At 39.3% G+C, this 25,046-nt stretch overlaps 1 protein-coding gene across 4 annotated transcripts in view; it reads left to right on the top strand.

Moving 5' to 3' along the window:
- Positions 1-25,046, top strand: part of DOCK10 (dedicator of cytokinesis 10) — a 279,722-nt gene that overhangs the window by 79,763 nt on the left and 174,913 nt on the right. Inside the window, exon 1 of one of the 4 annotated variants that reach the window (XM_030802800.1) lies at positions 15,468-15,683. The exons of the other annotated variants lie outside the window; for them this stretch is intronic. Within the exon in view, the coding sequence (XP_030658660.1) occupies positions 15,579-15,683 (105 nt within the window). The 5' untranslated portion in view covers positions 15,468-15,578. Of the gene's footprint in view, positions 1-15,467; positions 15,684-25,046 lie in introns of those variants that run through there. 4 annotated transcript variants of the gene reach the window in all.

Here is a 25,046-nt window from a genome sequence, read left to right as displayed (position 1 = left end):
TATTCTCTTTTAAATTTTCATTAGGGTTTCACTGTAATTCAGTATTCCAACTTCAAGGTACCAGTGAGAACTATAATGTCTGCAATCCATTATAATATACTTGGCTGATAGGAGTGGAAAATGATCTTGCTGTTAAAGTAAATGTAGGATTAAAGATTATATTTTTGGCTTTGAGAAACATGCATTCTGGCTCCTAATTCAGAAAGATTTCCACAGGTATAATTGAATAGTCACAAGTCAGACTATCTTTCCTTGATTATAAAACAGTACAAGGGTAATGTGGTAATAAATATCTGCACTTAATTTAATTTTCAGCAACATAATGCAAGTAGGAGATGTGAGTACTAATGCATCAAAAGCAACAAATCCTTTTAAAAATCTGTTTACAAAGCAAACCAGAGATATCATCGGTTATTGAAGAAAGTGGGTAGAGAGTGGACTCTCATGTTCCATATTTTCCCCTTAACTCAGTCATAAATTTTTTCCATGCTTACTCCAGTGCTTATTTGGTGCTTACTATACAACCATGAACATTTATTCATGCCTCACTCGATTGTGCTGAGATTTCACAGAAACCCAGTGAACCCAATGCTACATACCTAATTATGTGTCAATTTTTGTCCAATCTCAGAAAATAACTGGAAGTATCTATTTAAGTTATGCATTCCCCTAACTGATGAGCACAAGTATCTTGGTCAAACTGCTATGAAAAAATGATTCCTGGTAGAGATGAGTGATTTGGCTGGGGTTCATTTCAGGGAAGGAACAGACCAAAATTGGGACAGGTGCAGAGGTCTTGCCCTGAAGCCTATCAGCCAGCCACCATGCTGTCAATTCTTTGTTTTAGCACCAACACAACCTGGCATCTTCCCTAGTTCAGATTTTCATGGCTCCTCAATAAACTCTTGCAATTCCTGTTCCCCCTGGATGTCACTGACATCTTCTTATGCTAAAAAATTTGAAATTCTATCTCACTAGTTTTCTCACTGTTGCACAGATCATTTCCCAAACTGTGTGACACAGAATAAGAAGTGCCCTGTAAGAAAATGCTGCTATGTGGCTGGGCGTGGTGTCTCACACCTGTAATCCCAGCACTTTGGGAGGCCGAGGCAAGCAGATCATGAGGTGGAGAGATCGAGACAATCTTGGCCAACATGGTGAAACCCTGTCTCTACTAAAAATACAAAAATTAGCTGGGCATGGTGGTGGGCGTCTGTAGTCCCAGCTACTCAGGAGGCTGAGGCAGGAGAATTGCTTGAACCCAGGAGGCGGAGGTTGTAGTGAACCAAAATCTCACTACTGCACTCCAGTCTGGCAACAGAGCGGGACAATGTCAGAAGGAAAGAAAGAAAGGAAGGAAGGAAGGAAGGAAGGAAGGAAGGAAGGAAGGAGGGAGGGAGGGAGGGAGGGAGGGAGGGAGGGAGGGAAGGCAGGAAGGCAGGCAGGCCGGGCGCGGTGGCTCACGCTTGTAATCCCAGCACTTTGGGAGGCCGAGGCGGGCGGATCATGAGGTCAGGAGATCGAGACCACGGTGAAACCCTGTCTCTAGTAAAAATACAAAAAAATTAGCCGGGCGTGGTGGCGGGCGCCTGTAGTCCCAGCTACTCGGAGAGGCTGAGGCAGGAGAATGGCGTGAACCCGGGAGGCAGAGCTTGCAGTGAGCCGAGATTGTGCCACTGCACTCCAGCCTGGGCGACAGAGCGAGACTCCCTCTCAAAAAAAAAAGGAAAGAAAGAAAGAAGGGAGGGAGGGAGGGAGGAAGGAAGGAAGGAATGGAGGGAGGGAGGGAGGGAGGGAGGGAAAAGAAAAGAAAATGCTGCTATGCAAAAATAAGCATGGGAAATATCACATACTACAGACTGGAGAGAGAGTTGTGTTGCACAATGGGAATTAGAGCTCTGAGGAATTCTGCAGTGAGAAGGTCAGTTTAGCTTTATTCAATGCAGCATTTCTCAAGTTTAGTTGCCATTGTAAATCTCTTCTCTGTAATCCTGGCTAACATGTTGTGAAGCTCTAGAGAACAGTTGGGGAAACACTGATATTGACAAGAGAGGATGCTACTCAAGGCTTCTGAGTTGGGAATAACCTGATCAGACCTGGCTTTCACAAGGAAAGTTGCTGCAACGAGGAGGATTACAAGAAAATATACAATCATTAGAATTTGGTGATGGGTTCATTGTGCACATAAGGGATAAGGGAAGTTGAAAATGAGTACCAAGTTTCCAATTTTACCACCTAGGTGGATGATTATGTTAGTAAAATCACGATAAAGTTGCATGGAAGAATATTTAGAAGGAAAGGGAATGAGCGTATAGTTGGTTTGCTTTTTGGCCCTTGAAAGGACATGTGAAAGAAATGATAATGAAATTTTCATTTGTTTGACTTCTAGTCTTTCTGATGCAAATTTCTCATCACAGCACCTGCCAAACCATCTCCTCTAAGCTCTGTAAAGACAAATAAGTTATTTTATTCTTCTGGTTATCCTGAATACTTAGCACAATATCTGTACCCATTTACAGTGTAAATAAACATATGGTTGCAAATAGTTATATGGTTGTAAAAAGAAAACGACCTTAGCTAGGTCAAGGAAAATAAAGAGTGCAAGTGGGGAAATCCCCTCAGACTGGGGGAAGAGCTCAGCAAGAGGCCTCAGTAAGCACAGGCAGGAGCAGGAGCCCAGGAACAATAGGAATAACAATAATAATTATAATAATGACAATAAATGTGCAGCATTCAAGACACTGTCTTTGGTATAAATCATGGCTGTTTTCTGCCTTCATATATCATTCCTTTCAAGGTTCAAGTTCAGAGAAGGAACAATCTGATTGGTGGAGGTAGGTCAGGTCACCTTGTTTGATGTGCTCTGGAAGGTGAGGGGATGGAGGAGGTGTTCCCCATAGGAAAATCAAGGTACAATTTCCACAACAAGGAGGACTGTATATGTCATGCCCATATTGACTCTGCCTTTTTCTCCAGCAGATGAAAAGCTCAGGCTTTTATACAAAGACTCAGTCTTGGCAATGACTACTGAAGTCAACCCAAAGAGCAGAGGGAGACAAAACTGAACATCAGGCCTGTTGGAAAGGAAGGGTTTCCTGGTGTCAGCTTCCATTTTGCAGCTGTATTCAAGGCAAAAGTAATGAGATGTTAAAAATACATAACTGAATATTCAGATTTAAGCAAGATATTATCAATAAATTAAGTGGGTGTGAAAACAGCCCCAAAATTATTTCCAGTGCTTTATTTACAAATCATGTCAAGGGCAATGTCATCTAGTGAGAAGGCACAGCTGTTTCCTTCTGAAGTGGAATCCAGCTGAGAGCAGGGAATGAGAGACAGTAGCATCTTTTTGGGTGCATCATCTGGACTAAATGTGGAGAAAGATGAGCTCTAATTGAAAATCATTTTTCTTGCCTAAGTGGTAATTGAGGTAAAAAAAAAAAAAGAAAATAATAAAGGCTTATTTTTGGGGGTCCGGTTATAGGTTTACCTGGAAATGGCTGATACAAGTTGTTTTATTTAAAAACACACAAACATAGAAGTTTAGAATTTTTTTTAAAAAGCTTCAGGACAAGAAGTCCAGAAAGGTTACTGTTTTGCCTGAGGTCACTCAACCCATCAGCGATAGATGTTGAATACAGGCTTCCTGATGCCATCCAATGCTCTCCTCACTGTGAATGCAGTGAGATGCACTCTGCCTAAAAGAAAATAAGAAATGGCTTATCATGGCAGTCTCCACTCTGTAGTTATGGGCAGTGAGAAAGAAGAAGTCAACACAAATTCAGAACTGGTTCCTGAAAATATGTTCCCTAATGCCAACCAAAGCAAGAAGGATGCCAATTTTAAATGCTGCCAAAGATCTTTTGATGCAGTCTAGGTAGCGGATCTCCTTCCCAATCTATGATATCCTTGCAAAAGAGAACAAAGTCAGATTAAATGTCTCTTTGTCAGTGTACTTTAATACCTTTCAGTGGCCTTGGAAATTTATTCAAAGGAAAAAGAGGAAGACGGGGGGAAAACAAAGTGCAATACTCTTTTCTGCTGTTCACAACATCAAATTGGTAATTATAATGTTGGTATTTGCCACATGCCAGTAGGAGACCCCGCACCGTTGAAACATAAAGAGGATACTGTTTATTGCTCTGGGAATTTACAGTCCCGCTTAGGCAGAAAAGTAAGCATGAAAAGGTTTTTTTTTTTTTTTAAGCATATGATATTGGTTAAAAGTTGGCTTTCTTAACTTTCTTGGCATTTGAGTCTTCTTTGTGGGATGAAGGGAGATGACAGAAATAGGATAATTGGAATCTTTTGTAGTTGTGCACAGAGGGGATTTAAAAATGAAATAGCCAGTGTTGCAAGACACACACACACAATGAGCACAAAGAGGTCAGTTGTGGAAGGAGTGAGTGTGCAGGGGAAGAGAGGCTATTTAACCTAATTATCCTTATCCAAACCAAGTGGTCTTCTGGCTACTCCCTTCCTTTCTGAAGCATCCTATTCCTTTCACTGCCACTTTTGAGGTGCCCTTTTTGTGCCCGGAGCTGGTGCCCTTTTTGTGCCCGGAGCTCCTCCTCCTAATGCTCAATGCATGAGCAGCTAGGATCATCCTGCACTCATAAACCATACACTGTAGCAGCTGAGCTCAAGATGACCCCAACACAATTACTTTATAATCCAACTTACAACTGACATCCACTGAGCATTTTATTATATTCCACACATGACGCTAAGCACTTCACCAATATTCTATTAATAAGCCTCACAACATCTAATAAAGTAGATACTGTGGTTATCTTTATTTTGCAGATAAGGAAACTCATTTCCAGAGAGGTTAGGGAAGTCGCCCAGAGGTACCCAGCAAGTAAGTGGGAAGGCCAGCACAGTGGTTTTACCTACAGTGGCCAACACCACACTCCCAACGACATGCTTTCATGCTTGAAACGTGTATCCTCATCCCCAGTTCCTTGGGCCTTTGCCTAGGTGACCAGCTTGCCTCTTCTGAGATACTATTCTAAGTTATTGAAGATTATAATGGGTTTGTAGCTTTTCCAGGCAAGTGAAGCTGCATTTTAATAGAGACATCCCAGAACAGAAACAGAAACCTAGGCTTATGCACTAATTTGAATAGTGGGGTTTTGAGACGTGGAGAAGTGAAAGAGGGCACTGATTTGAAGGACAGTAGGTCTGAGGTTCTTCCAAGCAAGTCAGCTCGGCTTTCAAGAGGTACTAACTCTGGTCCAAAGAGAAATCTCCACCATCTGCCAGGAGATTCCTGGCCCTGAAAGCCATTATCAAGGAAATACTGGATTTGGTGGCTCACACCTGTAATCTCAGCTTCTCAGGAAGCTGAGGTGAGAGCATCTCTTGAAACCATGAGTTCTAGACTAGAATGGGCAACATAACAAGACCCCACCTCGAAAAAAATTAAAACGAAAAAAGGTGTGATGACACACTCTTGTAATCCCAGCTACTCAGGAGGCTGAGGCAAGAGAATCATTTGAGCCCAAGAGTTCAAGGTTGCAGTGAGCTATGATCACACCACTGCACTCCAGCCTGGGTGACAGTGTGAGACCTTATCTCCAAAAAAAAAAGGGTGGGGGGGAAGAAAAAACTAAATACTAGATTTAGACCTAGGGTTGGGGAGAGATTTTTCCCTGCCCTCCCCCAAGAAGTTTTGGCAACGTCTGAAGACCTCATTGGCTGTCACAGATGGGCACAGCAGAGGGCGGGGAGTTTGCTGCTGGCATCTATGGGTAGAGGCCAGCCAGGGATGCTACAAAACATCCTGCAATACAAGGGACACCCCCCCACACAAACAACAAATGATCAGGTCCCAGATTTCAATAGTGCTGAGTTTGAGAAACGCTGATTTAGACAATACCTGAGGGACATGACAAGCATGACCAGGTTTACAAATTCAAAGCAGAGTAGTGGCCAGTGAAGAGGCTGGTGGCCAGTGAAGAGGCTGGCTTTATTCCAGGGTTTTCTCCTCCATTTCCCAAACATGCAGCATGATCCACCTGGTTAGTTAATTCCACCTGACTGAGTATACATTAGGAAAAGAGCATATTTGATTTTATAAATGAGACCTCAGTGCAGTATAAAAGTAGTTTGCGTTGGGAGGTGGTGCCACAGACGGCACTATTATGTGATTTTCTGCCTGAGAAAACTATTAGGTGAACCAGCTTCTGAGGCATTGTTTCTCAAAGTGTGGTCTGTGTAGCATCTTTAACAGGCATCATTTAGATGCTCTTTTTTTTTTTTTTTTTTTTTTTTTTTTTTTGAGGTAGTGTCTCGCTCTGTTGCCCAGGATGCAATCTCGGCTCACTGCAACCTCCACCTCTGAGGTTCAAGTGATTCTCCTGACCCAGGCTCCCGAGAAGCTGGGATTACAGGTGTGTGCCACCACGCCCAACTCATTTTTGTATTTTTAGTGGAGACAGGGTTTCACCATGTTGGCCAAGCTGGTCTCGAACTCCTGACCTCAAATGAACTACCCACCTTGGCCTCCCAAAGTTCTGGGATTACAGGCATGAGCCACCGTGCCCGCCAATGGATGGTCTTTATAAAGCCAGATTACTAAACCTCCCCGCAATGAGAGCTACTGAGCTCCCGGATAGGGTCGAGGAATCCACATTTTTAACAACTTACCCATGTGATTCTTACAAACACTGGAGAGTCTCTTCTCTTGGGGTTATAGTAGTAACTTTCAAAGTCCTACTTTTGTCCAGGTCCCAAATCAAGTCTCAATGCTTGTATGAAGAAATCCTGCTTCACCTTGGCCAACACAATGTTCTCCTTTGTTTTCAGATGCTGCAACCCATATTCTTCATTCGTTTCTGCCTTTTGCGTTTTATGTGTACCATCATCTCTCCACATGGACTGTGTATAGTCTGTTCTAATTCTCTCTTTATCATTGATTCCTGGCACTGGACAGACATGAACAATGTTTGACAGAGAGTCATTCTCCTAAACTAGATTAAATAGGTATGGGTGCCCTTATGAGAGGTATCCAATTCTTGTTTCTCTGCTATTTCAGTTCTCCTTGTTTACCTAGTGAGGTGCAGAACACATACCCAGAGGTTAATTTGCCCTTTAATTGGGGACCTTAACTACTGGACATCAAAATGTCAAGAATTTACTGCAGTGTGCACAGCTAAATAAAGGAACTCCAACAATTAATTATCTGCAAAACACAAAGAAAGCTCTTGATTGCAAACCCAAGACCCTCCCATTATTCTCCAATTTCCACAATGCAAGGCATTAAACACTTAAATCAAAGTATTGTATTAGCTTTATCTCCTGGTGGAGGCCTTAAGAGACACAAATGCATTACGGTGCCATTAAAGAAGTGGTTTGTGGAGTCGACTGGGTTACAGGGATTGTACCTAGGCTCACAATCTGATCCACTAGCAATAAATTGTTGGTCTAGATATCTGGTTGCCTTCACACTCAGTAATTGGCATTTACATGACAATTAGTTTCCTTCTCAAAATTGCTTAGGTAATAATGCTTTATTGCCTTCCATTTATAAAGACAAATCCTTCTGCAGTAAAAAGACAGGCACAAGAATAAAGCATATGTAATGGTGATATTCCATAAATTGACCAATTTTTCCATTAGAGCTTTTTAGATTTGAAAGACCTTAGTCTCCCCACAAAACTTACATACAATGTGCTTTTCAGGGTAATTATTAAACAGTGAGTGACATTCATATTGAAAGCAAGGTAATGAGCAGTTGGAATGGCTACAGGAGGGCAATTTTAGGTGCTTGTTTTATTTTAAAGGAAATAACATTGGTCTGTAGTTAATTTTGCCAGTAGTGGGAAGCTGGAGTAGGCTCCAAGCAAGCAGACAGGATACCTCTGTCTCTAGGGAAAATGCAATTGGAAAACAGTCCCTATAAGATAAAAGATAACTGCATTGATTCAGATCTCCTCAGCCTCATCTTCTTGGAGGCTTTATTTATGTGTCTTCACCTGATCATATGTGGAAGAAATCTTTTGCTTCAGCTTGGAATGCTTTTCATTTTCTTTAAGAGGTAGAGGAATAATAGTATAATGAAAAATATATTGCTTTGGAGTTGATTACTTTTTAATAGGAAAAGAACACTGTATTCTAGGTGAGAATTAGCTGCATGCCTTTGTAAAGAGAAGTATCAATCCAGCCATATATATTTGTATGAAACATGTTTAGAAATGCTATGAGCTAGCTGTGGTATTTTTGTTGTTGTCATTGTCATTATTGTCATGCCCTGGCTTCTGAGGTTAGAGGCAAGGGCATGTGAGTTAGAGTTTTGTCTCCATAAGAATAAGTGTTTGTACCTTAGAGATTTCCCATTTTCAACAGCAGAGCAGGCTGAAGCTGGAAATATTAAAATACACATGATTTCTTAAAGACAGTTGGATGCCTTTAGCAAAAAAAATTCAAAAACTTCAAAAAGGGTGATTAACTAAATGCCCAACAGGAAATTCAGAAAAGAATAAACCCTAAAATCAATGTTTTTTATTTTCTAAATATCACACTAAGATACTTATTGGTAAGATATATACATATCTCTGGACTATAATTTTTTTCTGGAGGTGGATATCTCTGACCAGTGACAAAGTCCACTATTGAAAAAGTATAACTCCTTCACTGCTTGCTATTAGATTCTAAGATGGGCTCAGTAAACTCTGTAAGAAATGAATTTCTTACCTACCCAAACCCCTCTCCCATAAAATTCTGATTTGATGAGAAAATTCTCTAAATGAGAATTTTCACCTTCTAACCCATTGAAATTCAGTACTCTGAACACATATTACAACTTTATACCTGTCTGAAAGGCTATGATTGGAGTACTATGTTATTTTAATACAACCAAGATAATTTTATGCCTATATACATGTACAGACATACACAGCAAACGCACATCATCTACCCCCCACACACAAGAAGCATGCATCACACACACACACTGTGCACACACAGACTCCCGCATGCACCACACACTCACAGACTGCAGTCTCTGTTATTGTTGGCTCATCTACATTCTCACTCATGTGCACAGCACCCTTTATTTTCCATGAAATTTCTAAATATACTATTAGATTGGCACAAAGGTAATTGTGGTTTTTGCCATCATTTTTAATAGTGCCATTTTAAAAAACCACTATTTTAAAAATGATCGCAAAAACCACAGTTACCTTTGCCCCAACCTATATTTCACAGATATTGTCCACTTTGAAAACTCTACATTTAGAAATATGAGGTTTTGTCATGTTCATTTAAACTCCCCCAGAGAAGTCTACTCTCATTGGTAACTTGGAGCTGCTCAATTGGGTTGACCTTTCTAGCAGGAAGCAGTGAGCCTGAGTACTACTAACTTTAAGAGCTCTTCTGTAGGGCCCAGGCTCAGGAGAGACCACAGTGAAGGAGGAAGTAGCTACTTGCTGCTTTACTTCCTTTAAGCAGGGTGTACAGTGGCTGAGCTGAGCCTGCAGATGCACCGTGGACCAGCCTTGTTTTTCCTGTGACAGAAAGGCTGTGCAGCAAACTAACCTGCAGGCAAATGGGGAAATCTATTGGAAATGGAAGAGAAAAAAATAAAATGAATTATCCAAGCATTCTGCGATAATGAAGAAGTAATCAACAGCAAATGCCAAAAAAACTCAACAGGTTAAAAAACTTGGAATAAAGATGAGATGTAATAAGGAAGTAATAACTAAAGTGGGAAGAAATGAATAGGAGGTGCCTTACCAATTGCTCAGTTTAGGACTTGCGAATCCTGTCATCATGTACATGTGTCTAAATCTTAACCACTATGTTTCTATTTACTCTAAATTCCTAATGGTACTTTTGGGGCCATTTTAATGGAATGGATTCAAGTGCATTGTCAATGAAAGCCAGGTTTCTGCCCCCTGGTTGCTTAGATTCAGCGATGATGCCATTTCCAGATTGGATAGCCTATCTAATTGAAAATAATTAGAATTGGGCATGTTGAAACATAACATAATTGAGCATTTAAAAAGGACTTTCACATAGTTTATTGACTTTGTTTTCTGCCTTTCCTTCACCATTATTTTTCTTCCTTTCTTCCGACTTTGTTGAGCTCTCCTGTGCCATTCAACTTCTCACCTTTATTTCGACTTCTCACCTGTATTTCACTGCCAATATTTTCCAGTAAATGATCTAGAAGCCAATTTTCCATTTCCTCCCACTCATTTCTTAGGCCCATTGCAACCTGGATCTCAGTGGTCAGTGGAAACCACAACCAAAGGCCAAGTGTCTTTCTCATCTACACCTTCTTCTCAGTACATCCTTGGTGTTAAAATTAAAACACACACATACAAAATTCAAGTATAAGACTGTAGTAGATGATATTTTAAAGATGTCCCCTCCAGACTCCCTGATTATTCAAACATGAATCTTCGTACAGCTGTGAAGGGACTTTGCAGTTGTAAATTAAGGTTGATTATCAGGTGGCCTTAAAGTAGAGAAATGATTCCGGATTGTCCTGCTCTAATCACATGAGGCCCTGAAAGCCAAGGCTTTTTTCCCTGGCTACGGCAGAGAGATACAGAAGAAGAGCTATGTTGGGAAGATGAGGCAAAAGGACAAGTTAGATTCAAAGTGTGAGGGATTCAGCCAGCTATTTCTGGTTTAGAAAGGGTCCTTGAGTCAGGGGATGTGGGTGGCCTCTAAAAGCTAAGAATAACCCCTAGCTGACAGACAGCAAAGAAACGGCCACCTCAGTCCTATAACTGTAAGGAATAAATTTTGCCAACAACCTTGCATGTGCCTGAAAACAGCTTCTCCCCTGGAGCCTTCAGGAAGGGATACCACCCTGTTGACACTTAGGTTTAAGTCTTGTGGTTCTCCAAGCAGAAAATCAGCTGAGCAACGCTGAATGCAGATTTCTGACCCATGAAAACAGATCATAAATGGAGGTTGATTTAAGCCACCAAATGTGTGGCAGTTTGTTACAGTGGCAATAGAAAACTAATACAGATTGCCAGAACTTTTTCTTAGGTTTCTGACATCTTAGCATTCAAATTCCCACGTCTCTAAATTATGGTTAAGTGTCCCATCTTAATTTCCAAACATCTAGACTTCTCTCTACTGAAAATGGCAAACTTACTTTCCGACTGGACACCATGGGACCAGACTTTGAATTCTTATATAAGAATGTGTGAGATTGTGCATTTTGTATGTACATATATGCATGCATATATATGTATATACATAAATACATGCATAAGATATGACAAATACCTATTATGTTCAATAATAATAGTTTATGTATATACACAGATAGGAATCTTAGCCATTATACATACACATATATGTATTTTGTTCTCAACTCCAGGGACTCACATATATTGTTTCACAGCAACCCTATAAGCTGTATACTGATTGTTCTATTCTTACATATAAGAGTTAGGCAGAGATAAGTCAAATACCTTGCTGGACGTTATCTAATAGGCAGCTGAAGATTTAAGCACAAGTATGTCTAGATCCAAAACTGCAAGGTCCTTAGTTTTCAGCCTGTCTATCTCTCACACTGAATCTTTTTAGACATTGCCAGGCCCTACATCCATTTCTGTCCAGATGCCATGCACCACCTTCCTTAACCTCACCTGTCCAGGACATTGAGGCTCTGTAATGCCTCTGTAGTTTCCCCTTTTATCTCTATGCCTTCTCAGTATTTCCTGAATTGCCCTCCATCTCCCATATGTAAAGGAACTTCAAGACTGTGTTCTTAATTCTGTTAATCTGTTCTCCAAAAATTCAGTTTACTTTTAAACTTTTAAATTTAGTTCTTTTCGTGACTTTCTGCTCCACGTCTCCAGTCCTTTTTCTGAAGTTCTAGGCACACATATAACACCTGGACTTCCCCTTTTTGACGATCTTCTGGATGCAACATTCAACATGTCTAAATCAGCATTGCACATTAAATAAAGGGGGGAAACCCTCCCTTCTTACCACCCTTTTTCCCTCACTCATATTACCCATCTCCTTCATGGCCAGTCAGCAACCTGGCATCTTTGAACTTCCCTTCTAGCCAAGACGGTGGGCTCAGTAGCTGGACCCCCTGGGCTTATATCGCCGCTCTGCTACTGACTTTGGGCCAATTGCTTAATTTCTCCAGAACCCAAATATTCCTCTGTAAAACTAGAGTGGTGATAACAATGATAACAATACTTACCTCACAGGGTTGTTGGATGGTTTAAATACGTTCCATAAAAAATTTAGACCAGCATCCAGCATGCAGTACTTGCTCAGTAAATTTCAGCTCTCATTTTTTATTTAATTGCTAGATCTTTATAATTTCCCTGAAATGTATGGTTATGTTTCTGTTGCCTAATTTTCTGTATTCCACCACCCTATGTTAATATCTAGATTAATGCAAACCATCTCTGGATCAAATTCTCTGCAATTCAGCCTGCATGTAGCTACCGAATGAATCTTTGTAAAGCACTATTGTAATTATAATTCAAAAATCCTTTAGTGGTTCCTCATGATTTCAGGATACGGTGGAAACTTTTCCTTATCTTGGCATTCAAAGCCTTCCATGAACTAGCTCCTGACTTCTACCTTCAATTGATTCTATCTCTCCTCTCCTATTTAACACTGGGCAGTAGACAGGCAGATTTCTAATTTTTTCTTAAATATTCTGCTTTGGCCTGCCTTTTTGCCTTTATTGTAACTAATAGTTATGCATACTATGTACCAGGCAAGGCAATGTGTTGATATTTTTAAGATGTCATTTTATCCTCACCACAAACCTATGAGGTAGTGACTATGCTATCCCTGTTTTACAGATGAGAAAACTGAGGCCTGGAAAGGGTGAGTGATTGGCCAAAGAACACAGTTAGAAAGTGATGGATCCAGGATTTGAATCCCAGATGGTTCTGTAATTTTACATCCAGTAGGATGCTTTCCTCTGCATTCATCTCTTTGATTCCCACCTATTATTCAATGCCTACCTTAGAGATATATTTTCTATAAAGCTTTCCCAGACTCCTTCAAACTCTAGTGAACTCCTCTGTAGGACACAAGCTTCTTAAAACTAGGAAAGATGTTTTATTTTTCTCACGAAGTTCAGTGATGTCTTGAGTACAGTGCTTAATAAATTCTGATGATTTATTGGTCTTGGATTTCTCTTCTAATGAACTTGGAGGCATCTCCTTGTAACTAAGCCAACAAATATCTGATTGCTCCTTATTACTGGTTCTTTCCCATTGTCCTGCCTAGGACTTTTGATTAACAACATGTTTCTGAAACTAAAGCAGAAAAGAAATGTGTTGGAATTGTGTGGAGTGTCTCATAGAATGGTTGAGAAACAGGCTTGGTCTAGAAACAAGGAGAAGAAAGCCTGTAGAGGGCCCAACAGTGCCTTCCCATGGAACACTCCATGCCATGCTGCTGGATTTTCCCCTCCTTTGCATCAACACAGACTCTGTCTATCTGACATCCCCATATGCTGCCGGGTGATGCCTCTTTTTGCCAATATTTCAGGAAGCTATAATTAGCAGCTGAGGAAATGGAGAAATGAGTCATTCTTGTATTGCAGAAGTTGAAAAGTGGGAGGAACTCTAGGATAAAGAACTGTGGCGCCTAAAGAGGAATAGAGGACAAAATAGATGCAAATATTAGACAGACAGAAAGTCACTTAAGAGTTTCTCAAGATTATTCAATGCTTTGTTATAAGACAGTATGCTCATCTTCTAAAACTGTGATTCAGCAATTTAAGGCACCATTGTTGGATGGATCCACAGATGGTTTTCAGAAGTTTGTGACTCTTGACCATGCATGCACATTTTCTGAGTGCTTATATTTTTCTGATGAGTGGGTTCATAGCTTTTATCAGATTTTAAAATGAGCTCATGATCTAAAAAGGATTATAAAATACTATTTTTAGCCATCAACATATACACATAATCTGACCCCAGGAAATCAGGTGATCCAGAGTCAGACTCTCATAACACCATATAAGGAAAAAATAATAAATCTGAAGATTCTGTATGTACTATAATATACCTGTTCATCTGTCAGATGTCAAAGCATTACTTTGAGGGTGAAATCTGTTTAGCACTAAAGACATATGGTGTAATTTCTAAATATGGAGTGACCAGGGACCAATGGACTTCTGCTTGGTGGAATCCTTAGTTTGCCTAACTAAGCCAATTACAAAGTAATGATATAATTTATCTCCCCAGCTGTCGTTTTGTAGCATCATGCTATTTTTCTGATTGGTTTCAAAAGAAGGTCTTCTCAGTCTGAGTGCTAAGACAGGAATAATCAGAATCCCTTTTTCCCTGTCTGGCACAAATCACTGCATGACAAGGTAGAGACGGGTGAATGGCTCAGGCCTGGGGTACATGTGTGCCTCTCAACTAAATCTAATTATTACTGGGGAAAAGAGAACAGCTAGTCCTGTGGCCTCCAAATATTTCTGTCTCACCTAGTAGAAAAAAACTGAACATACTCCTATATTGTATATCTGTTTATCAATTATATAGCTTTTATCAATAGCTAATATTTCAAAGCACTATATATATATATATGAGACAAGGTTCATTGTTAAGCATAATAAATGTAAATCCCTCATTTATTCTTTATTAAACATATATTTAACGAATACATACTGAAAGCCTTTTGAGTGCCGCGTGTTCTAATCACTGAGGATCCAGTGAATGAAACTAAATCGCATGCTCATGGAGCATACAGCCTGGTAGAGGAAGACAGACCCTGAGTAAAACAAATAAATAAACTGTACAGTTGTGTTACATGTCAGTGACTGTGATGGAGAAAATCAAAACAGGAAACAGCATCCGGGTGAGTTTGAGGGGAGAACTGCACCTTTAAATTAACTGGCCCCAGAGAAAGGGTTTGAAGATCTAAAGATGAGGGAACTAACTCTGTAGCTCTTTGTAACTATTTGACATACAGATTCAAGGAGTTCATGTCTGTGTGCATTCTATTAAATAATAGTCAAGCATAATTTCTTTATTTAGATAGCCAATATACAAAAAATTCTAATATCTTCTTCTTGTTCTCTAAGCAATCACCTTGGGAACTCCCCTCGGAAGATCACTTATTTAGTCTACACTTAACAAGAGCAATTGCTTTAAACACAATTCTCAGACCTCAGCCATATTATTACAGTTGACTTTTGGGGTCTAAACAGAATTATAAAGTTTGGGTGGCTGTTTTGACAGCCATGGAGCCCTGTTGTCAATTAACTGTTCAATCCAATCTTGATTTGGTTCCATGGGTGGTTTTACATCATATGGTTTATTTAGCTGTGAGCAATTCTCTTAAACGTCCAAAGTCATTTTGTGTTGCTTTATTGCAGGTGAAGAGGGAGGATATATGCACAAAAGCAGTATCTGAACAGCTGGTAGTTAGTTACTCACAGGAAGTGGTAACTTGACAGCTTTCCTTTCCTTTCTGTTGAGTTACATTCATGTAGCATGAGCATTTCCCTTTTTACCAAGAAGAGAGATTTGTTCAGCCTGGTGACACTTCAGAAGAAAAGAGTTTAACGACATCGATATTTTAAAATATTTTGTGACTCAAATTACAGCAATACGATGAGTTTTCGAGGGAAGGTTTTTAAACGGGAGCCCAGTGAATTTTGGAAGAAGAGACGAACTGTGAGAAGAGTAAACCAAGAAGAAATCCACAGATTTAGTTCTGTAGGTATCCAAATGTCAATGTTTTGCTTTCCGTCTTTCCTTCAATCCTTTCTTTCAAAAATGATTAGCTCTACGGTGATATTCTAGCACAGGCTGCTGGATGAAGTCTTATGTGAAACAGAAGATTCCATTTGGGTCCTAAATATTCTCTTTTACTTACATCATTATTTTTGAAGTCACGCTGTTCTCAAACCACATGTAACTCTTTTAAAATATATTAGTAGAGAATTTAATCATTAAAACATTACTGTAATATTTGGAATTTAAGGTTATCTTAATATTATGGTACAAATTAAAATTTCTGAAGAAGTTATTCTCTTTGTTAAAGAAAAGCCTCTAATTGCCTAAGAACTCAGTTGATGACATGTATATAGTTGTGTTTTTAGAAAATTGTCATTGCTCTATTTTATCATACGCCACTAATTATTTATTTTAAAATTCTTAGAAAGAGCAATCCAAAATATGAAAGAAAAAGTAAATAAGCATTTGATTAATAGAGCCAAGGAGGACTTTAAAAAGTGATACTTTTAAAGGTTTTAAAGGTTAAAAAGATTTGGTTTTGTTTTGCTGTTAAAAATATTTCTGCCTTATTGTTTGCAAACAAACTGAGAGCTTGAAAGCCTGTACTTATTACAGAACTTTACGGATCTATAAACTGTAGAATGTATAGAACTTTACAGTTCTATAAACTACTGACAGTTGAATATCAGAGCTGATTATTAGAGCACTTCAGTGACTTTCATGTAAAGTGAAGGGCCCACTTTGTATGTTAAATGGCTACAGCAATATTCCTGGGTAGCTTATTTTAGAAGAATGTTCATCTTACATGGTGGGCCTGGCTTTGCTTGCCTTTTTCAGGGCAGAGTTTCTCAACCTCAGCGTTATTGTCATTTGGGGTCTGAGAATTCTTTTCTGTGGGGGGCTATCCTGTACCGTGTAGGATGGTTAACAAACTCCTGGTTTCTAACCACTTAATGCTAGTGGCAATCCCTCCCTAGTTGTGATGACCAAGAACATCTCCAAACATTGCTAAACGTCTCCGGGAGGGTGACCACTGATCACCCATATGAAAACCACAGTTCTAGGGGTGAAAGATCTTTTTGTTCATAGAAACATCTTTAATATAGAAACAGAGGTGACTTTTCAAAAAAATTATATATATATATGCACACACACACACATGCATATATATAGGATCTTTATAAATATGAGTAAGTACATTGCCTCTCAATGAATAGAGGTCCTCTTTATACTAACAATTAGTTGATGGTAACTTGATATGAATAGAGTTTATTAGAGGTCTGCTCAGAGGGTTGGTACTGTGTTGTTGTTTGTTCAGTTTCTATCTCAGGAGTGTGTGTCTGCCATTGGTGAATACATGTAGTTGAGCCCCTACCCTTGTTTCCATTAAATGTAGCTCTGATCTTTTCACTGGGTATTTCATAACTGGAAAATGCAGAGTCCTGGACCTGACCTCTTTCTCGCCATTGGTCAGAAATAAGAGCCTGGACCTAACCACTTCCTCCCCACTGGTCAGATATATCTTCCTTACTGACTCCAAAAGAGCCTCATCAGCCTGTTAAGGAGAATAACTGTTTCAAAATATTGCCTGGTTTGAGATTATTTTTAACTTGAGTCTTGTCCCCAAAACGTAATTTCCCTGCTGTATTTATCTCAATGGAATTTAGAAGTAGCATGGATTATGTCACCCTGAGAGTTACTTCTTGTGTCTACTAAAAGAGAAAATGCACAGAACGTACCTATCTTACCGAGACCACACATACAGTGTTGGCAAGAGGACAGTCCCCAGAGTCTCACCATATAAGAAGCTAATCACTCTATGAATTATCTTAATTGAATTTGAACGTATTGCTACTGAGTACTATGGGAAGAGCAGCCAGTAAGGACGTGGTATTTTCCCACAGCATTCAGTTAGCAATGCGTTCAAATTTAATTAAGATCATTCATACAGTGATTCGCTTTCTTCGACGACAGAAGGCACTGGGGACATCCGTGCTACAGTTGCCTGCTTTTGGTCTGCCTAAGGTAGGCATATCTACTTTCACAGGTTGTCTCTTGTATTGAGTGCAGGATTGTTTGATCCGTCCTTAAGTATTATCCTGAGATGTGCTTTTCGTTTTGGAATCCAAGAAAGTGAAATGAGTAATTAGAACACTAGGATTTGAAATAGATATCTTGAGGAAGTCATTCTCCCTGCTACTCTCACATGCCATCTATACGACCTTGGGCAAGTTACTTAAATCACTCTGAACCTCAGTTTCCTCTTCTGTAAAATGCTCATAATAATACCTATCCTGCGTTAAGATTGTTTATTAGAATTCAGTTTGGTACTGTGCATTCTGAACAGTTACAAGTGTTGTGTAACTTGAATAGTTACAAGTGTTGCCAAAGTTACAAGTGTTGTGTAGTATTATTAAAACTAAGTAAAATATTTCCATTTCCGAGGACAAGGGAAAAGGGACACTGAAATTGTCTTCCTAGTGACTTCAGCAGTTGAAGTCACTACAGGTCACACTTTTCTCCTGGGAATCTTTTTTTGATAACAGAACCACCCAGGAGACAGACTTCTGAACTTCATTAAGCTGAGTGCTTAGGGTCCCAGATCTTTCTATGTGTCAATACAGTTTATTTCAGAAACACCATGGATTTTTTCTGCCCAGTCTAAGCAGAGTCTAGCTGAAACCCACTCACAGTCTCATTGTACTGTGCCCAGCACGTTCATCTAAGCTTTCTAAATTCTAAACCGGCCAGGCATGATGGCTCATGCCTGTAATCCCAGCACTTTGGGAGGCCGAGGCAGGCAGATCACAAGGTCAGGAGATGGAGACCATCCTGACTAACACGGTGAAACCCCGTCTCAACTAAAAATACAAAAAATTAGCCGGGTGTGGTGGCACGTGCCTGTAGTCCCAGCTACTCGGGAGCCTGAGGCAGAAGAATCGCTTGAACCCAGGAGGCAGAGGTTGCAGTGAGCCGAGATCGTGCCACTGCACTCCAGCCAGGGTGACAGAGCAAGACTCCGTCTCAAAAAAAAAAAAAAAAAGAAAGAAAGAAAAAGAAAAGAAAAAAAAATCTTAAACCAACATCCCTAGACTGACTTCAGAGCCTATTCATTTGAATAGTGATAAGGGAAGGAGCAATTCAGTTGACAAAATGCCCAACAAATGAAGATGAGACCTAAAGTTAAAGAAGAAAGCAGTAACTCCTTTTAAACTTTTGGATACACTCATAAATTGTAGTGAAAGAAGAAAAAAGTGATTGTTGCAGATACTTATCATATCTGTTTTTGTAATGATTATGTAGATCTTGAGCTCAAGTCATTTCTTAATCTAAAGAAAATTTAGAAATGGTTTTACAGTTATCTCAAATACCTATCGAGAGGTCTGTGACTTCCTAAGAATTATGCAACCCAAATTTTATACCCTCTTGACCCAGATTGACTATTCTCTATATTCTGGGGTTTTTTCAAGTGCTATTTGAAGCTGTGTATTGTAGTAGAATTTTTAGTTGTCTTGAAAGTTTCCCTTATTAATCTAATTTTCAAATGTATTGTCTGAGAAATGCCACTTATCACAAACAACATGCAATTGAGAGACTAAAGTTGTGTTATGAGAAAAACTTAAGGAAAAGTGAAATTGACGTGTTAGATCATCAAGTAGAACTACTTCCCTTAATTTTTGAAGTGTGTGTGGTGGTCTGCAGTTGACGGTTTTCTTTTTAACTGCCTTTCTATTTTTATTTTATTCTTTTTTTAACTAAAATTCTTCAGTATGATCTTTGGTGCAAAGGAAGTCAATAAAGAGATCATTTCCTTCCCAAATTATGTGTCCTAATTTAGAAAGATTAAAAACACAATTAAGTTGAATTACTATATCAATCATCTGCACAGTCAGAAAAATATATGAACACATTTAAATAAATGTGATTTGTTGTTTTTAAGTTGTTCCTGGTTTATGGGTCATTAATCTGCAGGATTTCAAAGTATTTGGAAAACTGGATACCCATGAAAATTCTTTCTCTAATCTTTAAAGTACCCATTAGCACTTTAATAGGAAAATAAAAATGAAAACTATGGGTAGAGGATATAATCTGAATAGCATTAACATATTTCTAATATACATTATTTTATATCGTATTGTACTATTATCGTTCAAGTCAGTTTTTTCCTCTTGAATCTTCCATGTTAATGTGAGAAGCCTCCCTTACTGGTGATCTGTGCTTTGTTAGGTGCTATCTCTTTGTTTTGTACAACCATTCATAGGGCGTTGCTTATTTAGGCTGTTGTGAAAGGAGCCAGTTAGCTGAAAGAAGCAATGGATGGGGTTCCAGGAGCCAGGATTTTGGTTCTAGGAACAATGAAACAAGGCTGAATCAGGGTTGAAACACAAAGGAAAGCAGGAATAAATGTTGGAAATGGACAGGTTGAAGAATGCAAAGAAGCAGGAGTAACCGGGGGATGTGAATTCAATCTGAGAAATGGAGAAGTGAGCTTTGAAATTTGGTCTGCCTAAGAATCCAGGTGAACACAGATCAGAGGACCTGGGTGTGAGCCGCAACAGGGAACAGTTAGCTCATGTGCCAGGGAGCTGCAGAGAAGCTGCTTCCAAAATGGAAATGGGAGGGGTACCTGTAATTTAACTAAGAATGGTCTTCCTTTCCCTAGCAGCTGACTGCGAAGGGAAGGAGAAGAGTTAAACCAGAAGTGAGCGAAGCTTCTGAGCATGGGCTGGACCATTTGTCAGAGAAGAGGAGTACCAAAAGGGACAGGAAGGAGGGTCATGATCCCAGCAACCCTTTATTTCCTGGAAGGTGGCCGTGGTACAAAACTTTTTTATTTTAAAGATTCCCTCAATTGGTGGCAATTTTCATTGTGGATGTTGACATACACACCAATAACATTCATTATATGGTTCCTTAAATCTACTTTTTCATTTTCTTTCCCTCCTATAATTTTTTTTTTCTTTTTTGAGATGGAGGCTCACTCTGTTGCCCAGGCTGGATTACAGTGACGAGATCTCAGCTCACTGCAACCTCCGCCTCCCAGGTTCAAGAAATTCTCCTGCCTCAGTCTCTCGAATAGCTGGGATTGCAGGCGCATGCCACCACGCCTGGCTAATTTTTGTATTTTTAGTAGAGACGGGGTTTCACCATGTTGGCCAGGCTGGTCTCGCACTCCTGACCACAAGTGATCCACCCGCGTTGGCCTTCCAACTTTCTGGGATTACAGGCATGAGCTATCACACCTGGCCTGAGCCACCAGGCCTGGCCTGGTCCTCTTTCCCTACCACTTTGTTCCCCTGAGGTGCCCGGTGACCTTATTATACCAGCCCCAGCCTTCTCTTGCCGTTTGCTGCAGAAACTCAAAAGGGGAGCAGAAATAGTACGCCAAATCACAGCTCTATTCCAGAATCCTCCCAACAGGGTGAAGAAAAAGCATTTCTGTTTTCTGTTCTCTGTTCTGCAAGGCTATGTTCTTTGCTGGTGGAGTGGAGTGGAGTAGACTACAGGCTTCAAACTGAGCTGGGTTAGAATGTCAATTCTCCCATCAACTTGCAGCCAAGTTGTTGAAATCTTCAAAATCCAAGCTTACTCATCTAAAAAAAAAAAAAGCAGTAATGATCTTTTCCATTTCCAGGGTTGATGTTGGTATTCAGTGAGAGAAGATATTAAATACTGATTATGGTCTTTGACATTGATTATGTATGATAGTGGTAGTAGAAAAATAATAACCATTATTGACATTTACAGGGTAATTTATTTTAAAATGGTAGTGCATATTGTTACCATTATCATCAATTATTTGGTGTGACTGTTATTTCTACAAGAAAACACATATGAATTAGTTTTACTATAATAAATACAGCAATAAATATAGCAAATGTGACCTGTAAGATGAAAATGGGGGGAGGAAGAAAGGTGAAACCCCTATAATATACAACAGATGAGACATACCTAAACCATTGCTAGCTTAGGTGTGTCTGATCTGTTGTGTATTACAGGAGCTGGCCAGAACTTCCAACACAACCAGGCACCTCCTACAGAGAGCAAAATTATAGTATGTGACTATCATCACTGAAGGTAAATGGGGTCTTAAACTCATCTTTTGGCTTCCAGATGTTCTGGTGTCATAGGACAGTGATGGGTTGAATGGGTAAGGCTTAATGGAAAATTAGAGATCGGGGCTGCACTGAATGTATCTCCCTGGAGAACCAGGAAGGTTCTTAATCCCCCATTTTCAGGATGCTTGATACCTGATGTACTTTTCACAGAATGAGACAATCTTGGGTTGCATTGGTAATTCAGGAGTTTACCAAACCTAAATTTTCACACCTCAAAGACAGGAGTCATTGGCTAAAAGAGGTCCTCCTTTAAGACCATTCAAATCCAAATAAACACAAAAATTGAGGAAATAATAGTCCCTTATTCTAGGCACTATTCCTTGTATTATATCTCATTAGATTCCTATAGTTGCAAGCATTAGAAACCTACTCCAATGCACAAACACAGTCCAGAGAAGGGGACAGAAGGAAGGGTGGAGAGATGGGCTCAGAGAAGAACCAGGAATGGACTTAGAGAAGCTCAGGACAGTGGGAAATGGGTGGTTTTGATGATTGGAACTAATGGAAAGTCTTGTGGGAGTGTAGCCCCAGAAATGAAACAATTCCAGTCCTTTCATCAACATTTGCATCCTGCCACTCAAGATTCAGAGTTCGGCAGTAAAGAGTTGAATGGGTCTCGCTGGGGTCACACACCCTTGACACCAGAAAATCAGGACCCTTTAATTAGTTAAATCCACCAAGCCTGCTTCTTGTGGGATGTGGGAAGAAGTAAGTCCCCAAAAGGAAATTAAAATGCTAGTACTAAAAGAAAGTAGGATAAGTGTTACATAGGCCAAAAGACAACAAATATCCACTATGCATATTCAACTTCAAGTAGCCACAGGTAGGAAAGGAAATAAAAGAATGGTCTGTCATTATGGGAAGACATATTGAAATTATAAAATGCCTGTTGTTGACAAAACTATTTACATTTGTATGTGTGGCATGTATGTGCGTGTACAACACTTGACCTGTGAGTGAATGTTTTTGTGATTATTAAAATAATAAGATAGTATCTGAGGTTAAGCTGGTGACAGCTCTCATCACAGGCTTCATATAAATTAATCTAAAATTCTCCACAGTTTACTCCAAGGTATTAATTTCCCTCGTGTCGGGCAGCCTTGTAATTGGGTTGTGATGTATTTTTAATGATATTTATTATCATTCAAGTGTTTCTAGAAAACTAAATGAGACATGTAATTTAGTTTGATTTAGATCTTCTTGGATATTTTCTACTTCTTTACAAATACAGAGAAGCAGCCACTTTTAAATTTTATTTTTATTTGCTATACAAAAATGTGTGAATTTTAACGTGCTCCTAAGAGATATACATTGTCAGATTTCTTTAAAAAGAAAATAAGACTTCAAAGATCCAAATTTAGTTTGAAAGTGCACCTTACATCACAAATCCTATGAAGCTCATTTGTGTCCTTGCTTTCCCTAAAGAAATTAAGGGTTAACAAAATAGAAAATTCTGATTTTTCTAACTATAATGTGTGTGTTGAATGTAACAATACAGTCATCCCTTATATCTGCAAAACATTTTATGCTTTACCGACTTTCACCTGCTTTATGTCACTGAAATGGACTAAGACATTCAAAGAGTTACTGGTGATTGATTCCTTGTGAGATCTGTGTCCGTCTTTGTTACCAAGGGAGCCATTTCCAAATTCAGCTTAATCTGAGTTTGCCCAGCTGCACAGTTGTTAATTTTGATTTGGCTGGTGTTTTTCCATTCTCATGAAACTGTGTGGTTCAAGACAGACAGAAGGTTAAAGGGTTAGTATAAGATGGCTTATTCTTTACTTAATCACTTCCTTTCTGGTAGGAAAAAGTAGCCTTGTTTTCAGAAGCTGAAGCATTTGAGAGGTTCTCCAGGGGAACTCCCTCTGATGAAAGGCTAAATTAAATCTGTTACGTGACCCAGGCTGACAGCTGCGGCCGTGGATCCAGCTGTATGGACTTTCTCCGATCTTCTCATTTGTTTTAAACACAAGTGGCGTGGAAGTTGGCTTCATTCCAATTACATTAAGGTCAAAGGGTCCTGGATTAAATTAAGGTCTAAAGAATCCATGTGTCATTTAGATCTTCTATTTCTTCTAAGAAATCTTATCAGTTATCTTGATATAACACTGAAATTAGTTAACAGCTGTGTTACTTCTCATTCGTTTTGGGGATTTCAAGATTGAAATTTTTGGAGGGTCTCTCAAAAGACCCCATGAATCATCACTGTGAGTGATTTGCTTGTCCGTGTGTCAAGATGTCAAGAGAATTGAAAAATAATTAGCATGTGGTGCTCTAATAGAGCCTACTCTATTGGTACCAAACTAAACACCTATTTTTTGTTAGTTTTTCTGTGTCATTAACTAGGATGAATAGTTTTGAAAACTGAAGAAGCCATTCAGATACAGGATTAATTCTGTTATGAATATTGAAAATAGAATAAAGGTTCAGATATATGGGAACAACAGTGCTGGCTGAGGAAGAGGGAGTTCCAAATGGCATCACAGGATCTACTGCATGTCACAGAAAGAACATAAAACTTCTCAAAGGAAGCGGGGAACACTCTTTTCATAGTGTTTCTTGAAAAGACTAGGTTTTCTGAAAAAGAGAACCAAGAATAACTACTTCAGGTAGACAAAACTAGAGCAACCCCAATGGTGAATAACCAAGACATGGCTCCCTAATTACATTCAAAATGTAGATCTCAAATATGCGGCCCTCAGTCACGAGGGATTTGCCACAGAGATGTTCTCTCTTCCTTGTTCCATCAGTCCTTTTCCTGATTAGCGCCCCAATGCCAACAAGCTCACCTTGTATCTGTGTAGGTCAGAGCTGCAGAAAGATATTCAAAGTATCTGCAACATTGATTGTTCTTTAGATTTTTCTATTTGCAAGGCTAATGAGTTTAATATTAAACCAATCCTAAATTTAATCCTTCTCTTTTGATCTGCAAGTATAAATACATGAAAACATTTTCTAGGCCATTTCTCAAGGAAAACAAAGGTAGAATTTCAAAGTCACTTTCATTTGCTGATATGCATAATTAGTAGACTGCTTTCCTTTTTCCTATGGGGGATAGAGTAGCCTGACTTCACTCAGGAGATTCTGGAAGGAGAAGTTGTCCTTTTTTTATTTGAGTACTCTTCATTATGACTACCATTTTTGCCTCCAGTAGAATCATTAAGTTTCAGAGTGTTATTTTAATAAAATTTAAATAATAAATATGAAAGCATATAGGACA

The sequence above is a fragment of the Nomascus leucogenys genome, chromosome 22a, assembly GCF_006542625.1.
Source record: "Nomascus leucogenys isolate Asia chromosome 22a, Asia_NLE_v1, whole genome shotgun sequence".
NCBI lineage: Eukaryota > Metazoa > Chordata > Mammalia > Primates > Hylobatidae > Nomascus > Nomascus leucogenys.
This window is presented reverse-complemented; position numbering and strand designations above follow the sequence as displayed.